At 36.4% G+C, this 14,370-nt stretch overlaps 1 protein-coding gene across 1 annotated transcript; it reads right to left on the bottom strand.

Annotated features, from left to right (window-relative positions):
- Positions 1-4,153: 4,153 nt before the first annotated feature.
- Positions 4,154-12,430, bottom strand: LOC127986292 (uncharacterized). The gene is made up of 20 exons (XM_052588565.1): positions 12,381-12,430; positions 11,290-11,360; positions 10,889-10,947; positions 10,534-10,647; positions 10,199-10,322; positions 10,050-10,115; positions 9,685-9,756; positions 9,099-9,470; positions 8,930-9,031; positions 7,927-8,159; positions 7,672-7,850; positions 7,402-7,495; positions 6,966-7,316; positions 6,745-6,862; positions 6,526-6,617; positions 6,266-6,383; positions 5,721-5,825; positions 5,136-5,300; positions 4,600-4,782; positions 4,154-4,463 (listed from the first exon to the last, which is right to left on the bottom strand). The coding sequence occupies exons 4-20, from the start codon at positions 10,591-10,593 to the stop codon at positions 4,252-4,254; spliced, it is 2,646 nt and encodes an 881-aa protein (XP_052444525.1). The 5' UTR covers positions 10,594-10,647; positions 10,889-10,947; positions 11,290-11,360; positions 12,381-12,430; the 3' UTR covers positions 4,154-4,251.
- Between the last annotated feature and the right edge of the window lie 1,940 nt (positions 12,431-14,370).

Below are 14,370 nucleotides of genomic sequence, written 5' to 3'. Positions count from 1 at the left end.
ACTTGTAATTCATTGCCTAAATTGCATATGCTATATAGAGTACACACAGATCTTTATAAATAACCTAATTAAAAATCCTCTGTTTATTGTCAGTTTTGTTTGAATAACTGTTATATCTACGTCTGTACGTCTGTTATGTTCTCACGTGTTTGTCTGTGTATGTAGTTATATATGTACTGTCTATATATTGGTTGTAAGCAGGATTTCTTGTAACTTGGTGGATGGGTAGGACATGGTACAGGAAGAAACCTATTATATTTTGTGGCTGTTAAAATTTTAGATTAATAAAATTTGATGTAGTTGGAGATATTTGCTCTACTTTATGCCTTTAATGTTCAGGTTTGTGTCCTTCTGTCCAGATGACATTGAGCGGAGAACATCATGATGGTGCTGGTTCCACCCCAGGGCAGGAAGTAGAACAGTAGTTGGCATGCCGTGTAGATGTACTATCATTATCTGCCTCTGTAATTGGATAGAAGACCAGTAGTAGTTGTCTTTTGATCTATTATTCATTGGCAATGCAATAATTATGCATTCAAAGCATCAAATTGATTTAATATTGGCATATAATTATAAATAGATTTAAATACATTAGAAAGAGAACTGTTTCAATTTCCAAGAAACAAATGTTACTTGTTTTACACAAGCTGAACAGGATTAAACAAAATAACCTGTATTATGAAAATCAGGTGATCAGAGAACAAATATAAAATAATGGTTCATACACTAATAATAATTATCTTGTCTTTTTAGACTTCTAAAGCTATACAGATCCACTTTGGGAACTGGAAACCCTTAAAGCTCACCTTCACCTGGAAATGAGAGAATGGGTATATGGTAAGAAAATTCTGAAAATTATATCTGACACAAAAATAGTTTTGTGTTTATTATAAAGGTTGACCCCTGTGATAATCTTTTTGTCATATGTCATATGTTATTCTGCTGTAGTAATCACAAATTAAATGCTTGTCTATTACAATTTCACAAGCTCTAGCACCAAAATTTTTATAGTCACTTGTATGATATTTTAGAATAATTTTCATGAAGGTGGATTTTCTTTTGACAAGTAACGATAATGATTAAAAGTTTATTTTGATGTTACTAATTCAGCACTGAATAATATTTGTAGATATTTGGAATTGTCATGTTTTTCAGGGCTTTGACTGCTGTGTGATGATGTGTCATGTTTTTCTTTCTGTTTTTCCTTGCAATTCGTCTACAGGTCTCGGTGACTTGACAGAGGATGCTACCTATGGGCTCAACAGTCTCATCAATCGGAGGTCACTCAGAAGTCAACACAGACAGACTGTAAATGCAAACAGCAGTATAGGCGCTTTCGATTACATTGAGGACAGGACCAGTGCACTTAAGATGTGTACTAAATAAACCTGCCTTGCTTTTATATCAAACAGCGCTTTTTATGAAGGGATTTACAGTATAAGGGAATTTTCATCAGAAACCCAACTGTTAGAAAATAGTGCACTTTGATTTTTACATTTCAAACCAAAGCTACTAAGTGTTTTCACCCATAGCTTAGAGATAATAAAGAGCCACATATCTTCAGGAAAGTATTGACAATATAAATAATGGCACTTTGCTAAAAAGTTCAGATTATGTATTGTTATTAGAAACAAGGACAACATACTAACTATGGGTAAAGGTCTTTTCCTTTCCAGCACTTTTATACAATGTCAATTATATCATAAAAGTTTTTAAGATATATTTACCTGCCTTAATTCTTAAATTCAAAACTCAAAAATGAAAGAAGATATCAGCAAAAACTGAAATTGTACTATTCTTATGAATATTTGCATTTATTTGTCTCTTATTTTTCTGACAACAAAAACAGAAAAGCTGCTGTTTCTCCTGACTGACATCACCAAGTAGCGGATTAATAATGTTAAAAGTAATTTTGCATGTTATTACAATGCATTACCGGTATTTTGCTTTAAATAAATCATTGTTATTTTTTGCATGTAAAAAATCTGATGAAGTACAATAATTACAATGTACTTTACTTCAATATTTCCATATTATACTTTGTGTATGTATGTAAGCTATGTATGCAATATGTATATACTGTTTGTAGTTTCAGCATACTTGTTAGTGAACACCATCAAATCGATATTAAACCATACATGTTTTTCTGTTATGCTTTCCATATCGCATCATCTAAATGTACATCAATATAGTCATAAATCATATCCACTTTAGCTGACATTCTGTAAAACTGTATGGAGAAATATCTTTCTTTGTCTTGATGCATACATATGTGCAATACTGTAATAAAAACAATTATGTTTTTTGCTTGTTGAATGAACTTCCCATTAAAGTACCATTTGGACACATAATTGGTTTATTCTTTAGACAAATGCAGATATTCACAAGTTCAGGACTTGTGTTTTCAAGTGCAAAAACACTTAAATAGTGGCTATTTTACTTAGGTGTGGTACATACATATGTGCACTACTGTAATAAACACAACTGTGATAGCATTACCTGTTGTGTGAACTTCCAGTACCATTTGAACACATAATTGGCTGACACATACATAATTGACTGACTCTAGACGAGTGCAGATGCTCACAAGTTCATGGCTCATGAAAAAACACTTAATAGTGGATATTTTACTTAGGTGTGGTACATACATACTGTATGTGGACTACTGTAATAAACACAACTGTGATAGCATTACCTGTTGTGTGAACTTCCAGTACCATTTGAACACATAATTGGCTGACACATAATTGACTGACTCTAGATGAATAAAGATGCTCACAAGTTCTTGGCTCATGCAAAAACATTTAAATTGTGCATATTTTACTAGGGCGTGGTACATACATATGTACACTACTGTAATAAATACAATTTTGATGACATTGCCTGTGGGGTTGGAGGTTGGGCCTCCAAATGCCTCACTGAAACTATGGCTGGGTCAGGGCTGTGTCCATGAAATGTTGAAATTAAAGCTTTATGTAGGACTAACCCAAATACATTGTTGAAAATGTCTTGGCCTGGAGAATAATATATGCCAGTATGAAGATGAGAAATGGGTCCTGTTTTGAAATATTGACCTCTGAACTGTGACCTCAGCACATGTTGAAAGCCTTGTCATTCAGGAAGAGAAGGGGCTACAGACATGGGACCAATTGTTGTAAAGAGCCCTTCACTTTAGCTATGTGACTATACTCTTGTGGATAGAGTCACTAAAAGGGGGTGCAGTAAATTATGGTCAAAATTTATTTTCACCTATTCAGCAGTTACATATTTAAAATATTATCACACAAATGCTATTAACATCCACTTATATCCCTAGGTGTACTGTTAATTAATTGTTTATAACTTCCAATTCTAAGTAATAGGTTATATTGATTTAAACTACAATTCCCTATAGCAGCGCAATGCGGCCTGATACAAATTTGCGCCATTTTTGTAGTTCTTCCAGTTAGCAAAGTATTGCTGTAAATAAGGTTGCAAAAAGAAACATCTACGGAATATATCAACCATATAGTACAGACGAAGACGTACTTACACTGTATTTAGATGATCTATGTTAAGAAAAAGTTATATTGTTAGTTTATTTCAGATATTTTGGAGCACCACAGCTCGTCTTGCTGGCAAAATAGGGGTTTAAAGTCAGAATAAAGGTTTTACTGCAGCCGAAGTCTTAAAACGTTTGTTTGGCCATATGGCTTTACTAAACTGACCCCTTTGTGATTAAAAATGTGATGTTAGCATAGCTAAACAATAATGCTTTTTTTGTGCATTTTGTGTTAGCATCAAGGATTAATGTGCTTCATATGAATGATATTTGGGTAAATATGGCATTGTTTGTTTGCGTATACTCTCGGACGTGAAACAATTTACTATAGTAAATTTTAGTATAGGCTACTGTATTATAGTATGTACTGTACAGATTTGGAAGCTTAGCTAGACTAGGTATTGCATGTGATCTTACCTGTTGTGACAAAAAAAAAAAAAAAAAAAAAAAAAAAAAAAAAATATATATATATATATATATTCTATTGTTGATCAATTTGTCAATGTAGAAAATATGTGGTGAACAAATGTGTACAACAACAAATTATAACCAAAACTGAAATAATGATGATAATTATTTTACTAAAGAAATTAAGAATCAGTCAGACAGTGATTGAAAATTCAGATTCAAGGTTTTATTATTTACAATGGGGAGAGCTAACTTGAGCTACTCGGTCAGGAAACCAGTTTGTGCAGTGGAGAAGAGAGAATCTATAATTCATCATCCGTAGAGGCATCTGTGGAGACATTCTCATATGGGTCTTCATCATCTTCTTCAACAACGGATCCACCATTCCCATTTACTACTATTTGGGAGTAGGTTTCTTTCACAGCTACCATGTCTGTTTTGATCTCCTCACATTTTTGGAGGACAGCACTGTGCAGGCCATGGTAAGCTTGACCAGACAGTCCTGAAGGGTAGCCTAAAAATCAAATTGGGATAAAAAAAAAAAAAAAAAAAAAACAATTAACCAAAACATAAATATTGCAGTTTGTATCATCTGCAAGCAGTTAAATTTAACTTTATGAAGTAAACAGAATTAAGAAATTAGTACTCACTCTGTGTGGCCAGGTCATCTGCTAGTACATTAGCCTGGTCCTTCAAGGCCCTGCAGGTTCTTGTAAGATGAGTCCAATGTTGTTTCATTTCCTCTAAAAGTATAGCCTCTTCCTCAATCAGTCTCTCCAGCTGCATCACCTTGTCAAAAACCTTCTTCTTCATGCCTAAGGAAGTGTCAGGTTCTATCAAGACAAATGACAAATTGAATTAACCACCATATTAAAATACTACCTCTTATTGCCTTTTTGAGAGTAAAATCCAATAATGGTACAATTCTTTGTCCCTACAACATAGGCAACAAGTGATTGGTGTTGAATCTACAGTGTGAAAAAAAAAGGGCGAGCCACCTTGACACATTAATCTGAGGAATGGCGAGTTGGCAAAAACAAAACGGTTTAAAAATAAAATGATTATAGTCTGTTCCAAAACAAATAAAAAACACATGTTGGGCCTCTTTCCTTTGAAAGTCGGAGTTTAATGAGTTAATCTTTTAAATGAAGATTCACTAAAACTATTAATGTCAAACTTTACAAACCAGAATCCCAAGGCCAGATAGGGCTTTCTGCTGCCAGAAGGTCTTCAACTGAATCTACAGATTCTGTGGTAGTTGGAAGATCATTGTATTGGGATATGGCATTAAACAGCTTTTTCTTATCCTCTCTAATCCGTCTTCGGATCTTGTGTCGCTGTTTGTTACGGTCTGCAGAAAAAACAAATAATTTTAAGGAGGATATGCATAATGTTTGGTCACTGTGCTAATGGACATCCAAAAGGCTCCTTACAAATTATGTTATAAAGCGCACATATCATCGGCGACTAAAAATACAATTGTACAATATTTTGACTACACCTCTGGTTAATTTAACCATAATAAATAACCTGGAATGTGGCCAATGTTCAAGTAATGGAGGGAGTTGGGTGATGGTAACACTGGACATATAGGAAGGCAGGACTGTTCACTCAATGTAGGAAGGTTGTGTAGTGGCTTAAGTGCACAGTGTAGATGGAAGACTTTGTTCATTGTTAAGATATGATCAAATTTAAATTACTTAGATACAGCTATAGATCTCACATTTTAAAATGAACTCCACAAGTACATGAAGGCATGGAGGCTACTTACCGGTTACTCGATACAGATCCCTCTTTTTCTGCTGGATGCCCAAGAATAGGCCTTCAATCAGATGTTGCAACGCCACTGGATCATCTGTTCTGAAGTCATCTGGTGCTGTAAAGTATTTATGAAGGTATTTGATCAGTATCATGCATTTTCTGTGCTATCAAAAATAGAACAACTATACTATTTCTATAAAACACCTTATACATTAAATATGGTAAAAGGAGGATTCAATAAGAAGAATGTAGTAGGAACACATGTAAAAACAAAAAGGACATCTACAAATGTTCTGCCAAAGAATCTGAAATTTTTTTTTCAGTTTGCTAATTTTTCAAGGGTGAGTAAGTATTATAAATTTGAGGGAGAAAGCTACATCAAGTTCAATTATTAACTTAGCATTTCGAGCCATTTCTTCGTTGATTTTCACTTTTGTTGTTGCATGGTTTCTTAGTGAGGTTCTCCTACTGCTGTGAGGAGTATTTCACAAGTAAAAAAATAAATAAATAAAAATAAACACATTTATCTATCTATAGAAAAAAGTACATACTTACTGTCAACTGCCCACTGTCTCACATCAGTGACCCACTGTTGCAGTTCCTCATCAGACCTTTGCGTGCACTTCTTTATAGCCGCAATGTCTTTCTTGACTTCCTTTGTCTTTTGGATAGTCTCAAAAGAATAATTAATGGAAAGTCACAAAAACCTTCAGCAATACTGAAAGTATTAGATACTTGGTATGTACAACTTATAAGTGGACTTTAGACAAATGAAATTTAACCTTCATTGACGAAATCTTTATTTTTTTACTTACCTTCAAGTACCGTGTAGACAAGTACTTGTGCAGGTTTCTTTTTTTGCGCTCATTCCATCCTCTGGCATGCAATGTGATCATATCTACTCGTGCTGTAATGATGAAGGCATAAATGTGCTTTTCAATTAGTGGTTAGTCACGGAGTATGTTGAATAAAAAAAAGAAAAAAAGAAAAGCTGTCTTAACAATACATGAGAACTGTAAAAAAGGACCACTCACCAGCCTTACTCATGTATTTTGTAGTTAGAGCCACACGGGACAAAAAGCTGTTCACTTGTTCAACTTCTTCACCAATTGTTGTGCCTGCCCCTGTTTGATTTTTGCCACCCCACTGCACCTACAGCATGCACACCAAATGTACAAACTAAAAAAAATAAAGTTCATGGATATCAAAATGGTTAAAGGCTTAGTTACCATATTGTTCAAGAATATACTTTTACCTCACATTTTGTAGAGTGCCCCTTTGCATGCATAACTGAGAGAAATGGCTTCATCTGAGTCAGGTTTTGCATTTCTGGGAATGCTTGAGCCACCTTTTGAAGATAGGGCCAATATCGACACATGATGTCAGTGCAGAAGAACTTGCAGTTTGTTTTTGTGGCCAGTTCCTTCTGCAGAAACAGAGGGTATGCAAATATCTCGCCCCTAAACATGTTCAACCCTCTAAGCAATATGCTGTGCCTGCAAACTGCCACCTCTAGGCCCTCTTCATCACATTTAGTGTTTGTCTTTTTAGAGGTCTCCCTGGCTGCAGCCCATGTTGATGTTCCACAGATGCCTTTTCCATGTACCTGTAACAGTGTCATATCAAATATATTCACAAACTAGAGCCTGATTCACCGTGTACAATCCCAAATCTTTTGACAAATATCTTACTGGGATGGTCTTCTCACGAACACAATCAACAAATGTTGCTACATCTTTGTCATTAGCCAGAAAAACTCCATCAAAAAATGGTTGTTCCTCTGTCCTACAGGAAGATAAAAAAAAAATAAAAAATAATACATTGCTATGTGTACTGTGCTAGACTAACTGAGACTTGTTACATCACGTGTATATTGTTGCCCTCTTGTTGGTCTGATTGCTTCTATTGTTCTTCGGATGAAAGCGTCTGCTAAATTATTAAATGTAAATGTTATAATATACCCCTTTGTTTTGCTGAATCTGTATAGTTTTCTGTTTCCGTCTGCAGACACAGCAACTGTATCTGGGGTGCAAGCTGGGCAAGAGAAGTGATCAATGCCGCAGAGTTTTTCTCTTTTATGACGACAATATGTCCATTCAAGGAAAGCTTTTTGGAACACGTTGCCACAAATGTTACCACTCTGAAATTATAAAAATTTGAATACAGTGACATGCCAGTAAGATTTGCATAAATGCGAATTACTTTCCAAGTCTTACCCTTCCAAATTGTTGTGAGCGCTGTTGTAACATTTTCACAAATGCTTGTCTTGAAAGCCCAGGTGCAGTGATCTTCAGGTCCTCAAACGACGTGAAGAGGTCTACCTTGTATATGGTTTGAAACTCGACAGTGCCTGGCCAGTAACCACTAAACAACAGGTCAACCACCTCAGGTGTCCATGATGCAAGACAAGCTCTGCAATTCATCACTGGCAGGAAGACGTCATAGCGACCTGCAAAGATTTCAAAAGAAAATAAATAAGTAGTAAACACACTTTGGCTGTGTTTACTCTTGGCATTAACATGCGATCACCGTGATTTGCTCAAGCAGATCGGATAATATGCCAATCAGGACACGGTGTGTTTACACCTGTCCACATCAAGTGGCTTTTGTATCTGGATAACAGATTGGATCTCGCATTCCAGAAAAAAAAAAAAAAGATTGCTTGTAGGTCTATTCTATTGGGTGCAGAGGCATTTCGGTTGAAACAAGCCCCATAAGCAGAGCCTAATGGAGCAATATCAGACTCATATTCTTACTAGAATCTCAATATGATGACGTCAGGCTAGGGTTCTGGAACTTTAGGGTGCGAAAGCAAACATTTCAGTATATTTGCGAATCTATGTATTTTGCACATGTCTGTATTGAAAAACCACACAGCTATGTGCACCAATTCCTAGAGAGAGGAGGTGGAATAAAGACAGTGGGTGGGTCTTGGGTCTTGTGTGACGTCCACCTGTGAATCCAGAACCGATGGCTGTATTGCGTTTACATTACACTGAGATACGAGTCCTCGACTCCCTCTGAACCTGGACACACTGATCGGATAACATTGCCATCATAAATGCGTTTACACTTGTCTTTTCTATGTGTATGTGGACAACATCCGGATACAGGTCGCATGTTAATGCCAATTGTAAAGACAGCCGTTGATACTTTTCAGACATCAGTCAGCAGGTTAAGCCAATAGACAAATACAATACGAAATATTGCAAGTCATACCATTTATACAGATGAGCACAACAGATCGTCCAGCTACAACAGCCAGGTTTTGAGGGTCACAATCACAAATTTTGTCTGGTCGTGTAATGGGCAGCAGACACACTAGATGAAAGAAAAAATATATGAACTAAAATGAAAACATGTTTTTAAGCTTTCAAGTACTTCTTACCTTGTTCATATATGACATTTTGGCCACTGAGGTCCTGCACAGCAGTTGATGGTGGGAGAGGTTTATAGAATCCATCTATAAGAGTCTCTCGGTTGTGAAAAACAAGATGTTGATGTGTAGAAACGTCACACTGGCCACAGTAACGGGGTTTCGGGAAACAGTCCTTGCACCTGATGACTGCTTGTTTCAAGCTGCAGTGATCACAAGGACCATAATGCACACAGTCTGAAGCAAGCAAACTGTCAAGGAGTTTTGGCCTTGCTTCCTCCCAGCGTTCTTCAGACAAGGTTTGCCTCAATGCCCAATCATGAGATGCTGCTGATCTGGGTTCATCACACTCCATTGCATTTTGGAGTTGCTGTAGTTGTAAATCTTGCAATAAAAAATAAAATTAGATTACAACTCCTTACCTGTTACAAGCTCGTAAACCAAGTGCACAAACTCACAAAACATTAAACAAGTAATATCTCAGATATTTGTACATTTAATATTTATCATAAAATGTTGGCACTTTTGTTCATTCAGAGGGACTTCGTGAAGACAGTGATACAGTTCCGATGGTTAAAAACATTTAAGGTAAACTTACCAATAATCTGTTGTGCATCTACATCTCCAAAATGTTGTTTGGAAGTTGAGGCTTCAGATGTGCTTGCAGTTTCTAGAATTATACAATTTTAATGCAGTATCTTGCATTCAAACAACAGAAAAGATGCAAATCAACATGAAATGGGATTACTTATAGGGAACAGAGAGGGGAACTCTTTTCCACTGTAGAGCAGCTCATATGAAAATGTATTTTACAAAATTACCGGTCTGTTAGTATAGACAGACTTCAGGGTATAAAGTCAAAGATATGCACTGTATTAATAGGCAATATTTTTTTAGCAAACAGTATTTGGTTGAACACATTAAATACAATAATCCTACATTAAATCAAAAACAATTGCTTACCGAGCTCAACTTCTTGAGGGTTACTTGAAGAGACAATGGTTGAGGCAACTGGTTTTCCAGATCTGTCTAGAGAGAAGTAAACGGAAAAAATTATTTGATTTACACAATACTTATTGAAAAATCAAAGGATCTAAAACCTCAAACCATACCTTTCTTTGGTTTGCGCTTCTCATAGACCAAGAATCCTTCTTGGTCTCTTTTTTTCCACCTAAGTTTAAGATCAATCTTTTTTCTTTTTTGTTTTTTAGGTGGTGTTTTGACCGCTTCCTCACTCTGTATTACTCAAACATAAGAGGTAGAACAATGACTCCGAACTATATACATTTTTAAGAAATAATAACATGATTCAGAATATCATTTATGGAAGTTGCAAAAAATACAAACAGTGGTATAGTAACAAATTCCAATGATCCATTTTCTTTTCCCACATTAGTGAAATACTGATTGATGCAGAAAGCATGCTACATAGTTTTATACAAAATACCTGCATCTCCTCCAAATCAGCCATTATTTCCTCAAGATCACAGTGTAATTCCTCCTCCATATTTTTCTCTGTAGGCTGATCAGATGACTCTCTCAGTCATTTATTTTGTAATACCTGAGGACCATAAAAAACAAAGTACACATAAAAACAAATGAAAATAAATGGGTAGTGGTTTGCAGAGGATTTCACATCCATGGTTAAGGTGGGAAACAACCTTGATGAGGTTTTCTTTCCCTACCCAGGCAATGCTTAAATAAATGTTTTCTATGCAAGGTAATTGGGTGCCGGTAATGCGTTGGTGATGGAAGTGTTTAAGGTCCGAAGCAGAGCAACCGCCTAGCATTAATCAACTCACCTGTCTGCGTTGTACTGAATGAGGCAGAGCGATAGTGAGATTACAGATGATCTTCAAATCTGTTAAAAAAAAGTTTTGAATTAATTTATGAAAACAATACATTTATAAGAAAATACAGGGTCAGTGACGATCTGAAAAATAAATCAACGCAACTTATTTTAGTAAGAGAACTGTAACCAAATTGCTATATAAAACATAGAAATTCCAGGCAAAGTAGGCTCACAAAGCCAAGAGCAACATTTGTTAGAGGTGGTTGTGCTGTTGCAGGGAAAGTGGAAACATTGAACTACATTAAAGCTGCTACATTAAAATGCATGTACAATATATAAATAAATGTAGTAATACGCATTCATATGCAATTATGGCTATGGCACAAGTTGCTGCTGCATGGAAAGACTAACCTCCTGTTCCTTGATAGGCTAAAAAAAAAATAAAAAACTTTACTCTTCTTCCTCTTTGATATGACTGGAACCTGCAAGCACATGTTAAATTGTTTGTTAATATAAGGCATTTGGCTACACGGAAATGTAGTTTCTTAGTGTAAGAACAAAAAATATTAACACCATGTTGTGCATAAAAAAAGAAAAGAAAATACACGTTTGTACGCACAGTATTATGGCATCACGTACTTAATTGGTCGACAGCATAGACTGTATAAAAACATGGACGTAGTGTCAGTGACGTCACCCGTAGACACCTGAAGTGTGCAGAGAGGCCCGTCGCGACTCTCCCGGACAATCAAAAATGGGCAGAAAGGCGGGGGCTACTTGCTGAAGCCACGCCCACCCAGCGCGATGGCAGTGTCAACAGCGGCAATCCCCCAGTCACTCAAGTGGACACGCCCTTAATTATGCAGAACTTTACTTCTTAATATAATTTAAACGGATGAGTTATAAAAAAATTCACCCCCTTCACAGTTGTCATGAAGGGCAAAATTAGCTATTTTGGCCAAAATCATTTTTTGAACCAGGCTGTAAACATGTTTTTTTCTGCTGTAAAGTTGGGCATTTTAACATGGGGAGTCTATGGGACTGACTCCCTTTTTGCCGCCAACTCAAGCGGCCAGTCGATGAATTGCAGTTGTAGTCACTTCCTTATTGGCCTCACGAGAAAGAGCGGGAGGTTGGCGCTCGAGCGACAGTTTCATGGGATCTGTAGTTCTATACGACACAGATTAAGCATTCAAAGTAATGCAATATCTCGCATTTATTTGCAAATATGGATGCGCTCCTAACTGGCGATATGATGATAGTGTGCCGGGGTTCTGAGGATGTAACTTATGCAATGGATGTAACTTTATGAACTTCAGCTAAATCACCCAGGCATTCGCCTGCATGTCCTACCGACGTCATAAGCACACACATGATTCTAACGTTACATTTACCATTAAAGCAAACATGATTCAGGAAAACAACACATATCACTAACATTTATCACAAAAATAACACCAGTTAACCAGTTTTAGGATAATGGGATATACTAGTGTACATACCTCTGCTCTTACTGTCGATCACAATGTCATGCAGTCCTTCTCTTTAGCGATCCCAGTGGACGTTTGTGTTTCAAAACTGTGGCAATACGTACCAAGTGGTACATATTTGTGGCGCTGCAAAAAAGTGTGCAGAGGTACGTATTTCCCATGAGACCAGGTTGTATGTGATTGATAATGCTTTAAATTATATTGTGTGTGTGTGTGCGTGTGTGTGTGTGTGTGTGTGACAAACTTGAGTTGTAAATAAACAGTTTAATCTAGAGAATCATTATAAATCAAAATAACATCTAAATCACAATATTGGTTGGTTTGATTCTGAAATGGCAAAAGCTGTGAATATTTCCACTTGACTGATCTGAGATCAGTGACATGAGCAGATCATGATCCAGTGTTTTCAGAGCAGAGCTTCATAGTTTATATCTCCTGAAAGTCAAGAAATTAAGATTTAAGAGTATTGTATTTCTACAGCTGTACTATAAAATACAAGTATACGTTTACAGCTCTTAAGTGCTCTATTAGTTATTGCTGCTTTCTAAAAAGACAAAACCTTCTGTCAGAACTGTATTAGATATTTATTCTCTGTATGTTATTAATATCTCACCTCATCTGTGATCGTCTCTCTTTGAATCCTCAGAATTAATCTCTCCAGGTCTGTCTGAATCATGTCAAACTGTGAATCACAAACATCTTCATTTACAATGGATGAATGTTAAAGCTCAGGATTCATAGAAAGCATTCAGAAGAAGAAACAGAGTTGAGTGTTCCCTGGACACTGCAGTATAAATGGCTGCCCACTGCTCCAGGTGTGTGTATGGGTCACATACTGTATCTGGCTGTATTGCCTTAAAGGGACTTTGCATGAAGTGTCCAACATTCCACACTTTGTTTTTTTCGGTTATTTAAGTGCATCATCCGGGTGTGCACTGCTCACACTATTTATACCACAAAACATCATAGTGCATAAGTACGTGATTTGGGAGAAGCACCTTAAATGTTGTAAATCCCACAGTTTGAATTCAGTGCAAACTATCAGCGCTCATCACCTGCTATAGATGCTGCTCCTGTCTGAAGAGAAAACACACTCTCAGAACTATAACACACACACAGTACATACATTCTGTCATTTCAACAGAACTGAGTGTTTTAGTCATTTAGTCTGTGTGTGTGTGTGTGTGTGATCAGTGAGAATCTCACCTCGTCTGAGAGTCACTCAGAATAAAACTGTCTGGATCATCAGAAACTAGACATTGAAATATACATCATCTGATTATCCTCATAGTGTTATATAAAAAGCTATTGTTGATTATGTATTGATGATAGACATGTCACAGTGTTTTATATTTAATATGATGAATACTCACAGTTTGGTATTCCACTATTAATGCTGTTTCTTCTGGTTAGTCTCAGCGTCTGTTTCTCTTCTGGTCCTGAAGATTGTCTCTTGCTCTCTTGATTTGTATTTTTTCTTTTTTTGTCCATTTTATTTTCTTCCATTTTTTGATGCTATACAGATCTTCTGCCATTAATTAGTTGTTGTATTTTTTTCCATTATCTGTTAAAAAAAATAATATAAACATCCTTGTGTCCAGAATTGCTAATAAAATACCCTTCATGTGTCGTACAATACAGTGTTATGATATTGTGAAGAGTTGACAGTCATGGCTAATAGTTAGAGAGTTGTACTTGTAATGCTCAGTTCTTGGACCACTTCTCTTCTCTGTCTACATGGCATCATTAGGTTCTGTCATTCAGAAACATGGGTTTTCATACCACTGATATGCTAAGTAACTACAAGTCTAACTACTGGGGTGCCTCAGGGCTCAGTTCTTGGATCACTTCTCTTCTCTGTCTACATGGCATCATTAGGTTCTGTCATTCAGAAACATGGCTTTTCATACCACTGCTATACTGATGACACTCAACTCTACCTCTCATTCCATCCTGATGATCCGACGGTAGCTATTCGCATCTCAGCTTGTCTAACAGACAT

Source organism: Carassius gibelio, chromosome B21, assembly GCF_023724105.1.
Source record: "Carassius gibelio isolate Cgi1373 ecotype wild population from Czech Republic chromosome B21, carGib1.2-hapl.c, whole genome shotgun sequence".
In the NCBI taxonomy this organism is placed as follows: domain Eukaryota; kingdom Metazoa; phylum Chordata; class Actinopteri; order Cypriniformes; family Cyprinidae; genus Carassius; species Carassius gibelio.
Note: the sequence above shows the minus strand (reverse complement) of the source record. Positions and strands in the feature narration are given on the sequence as shown.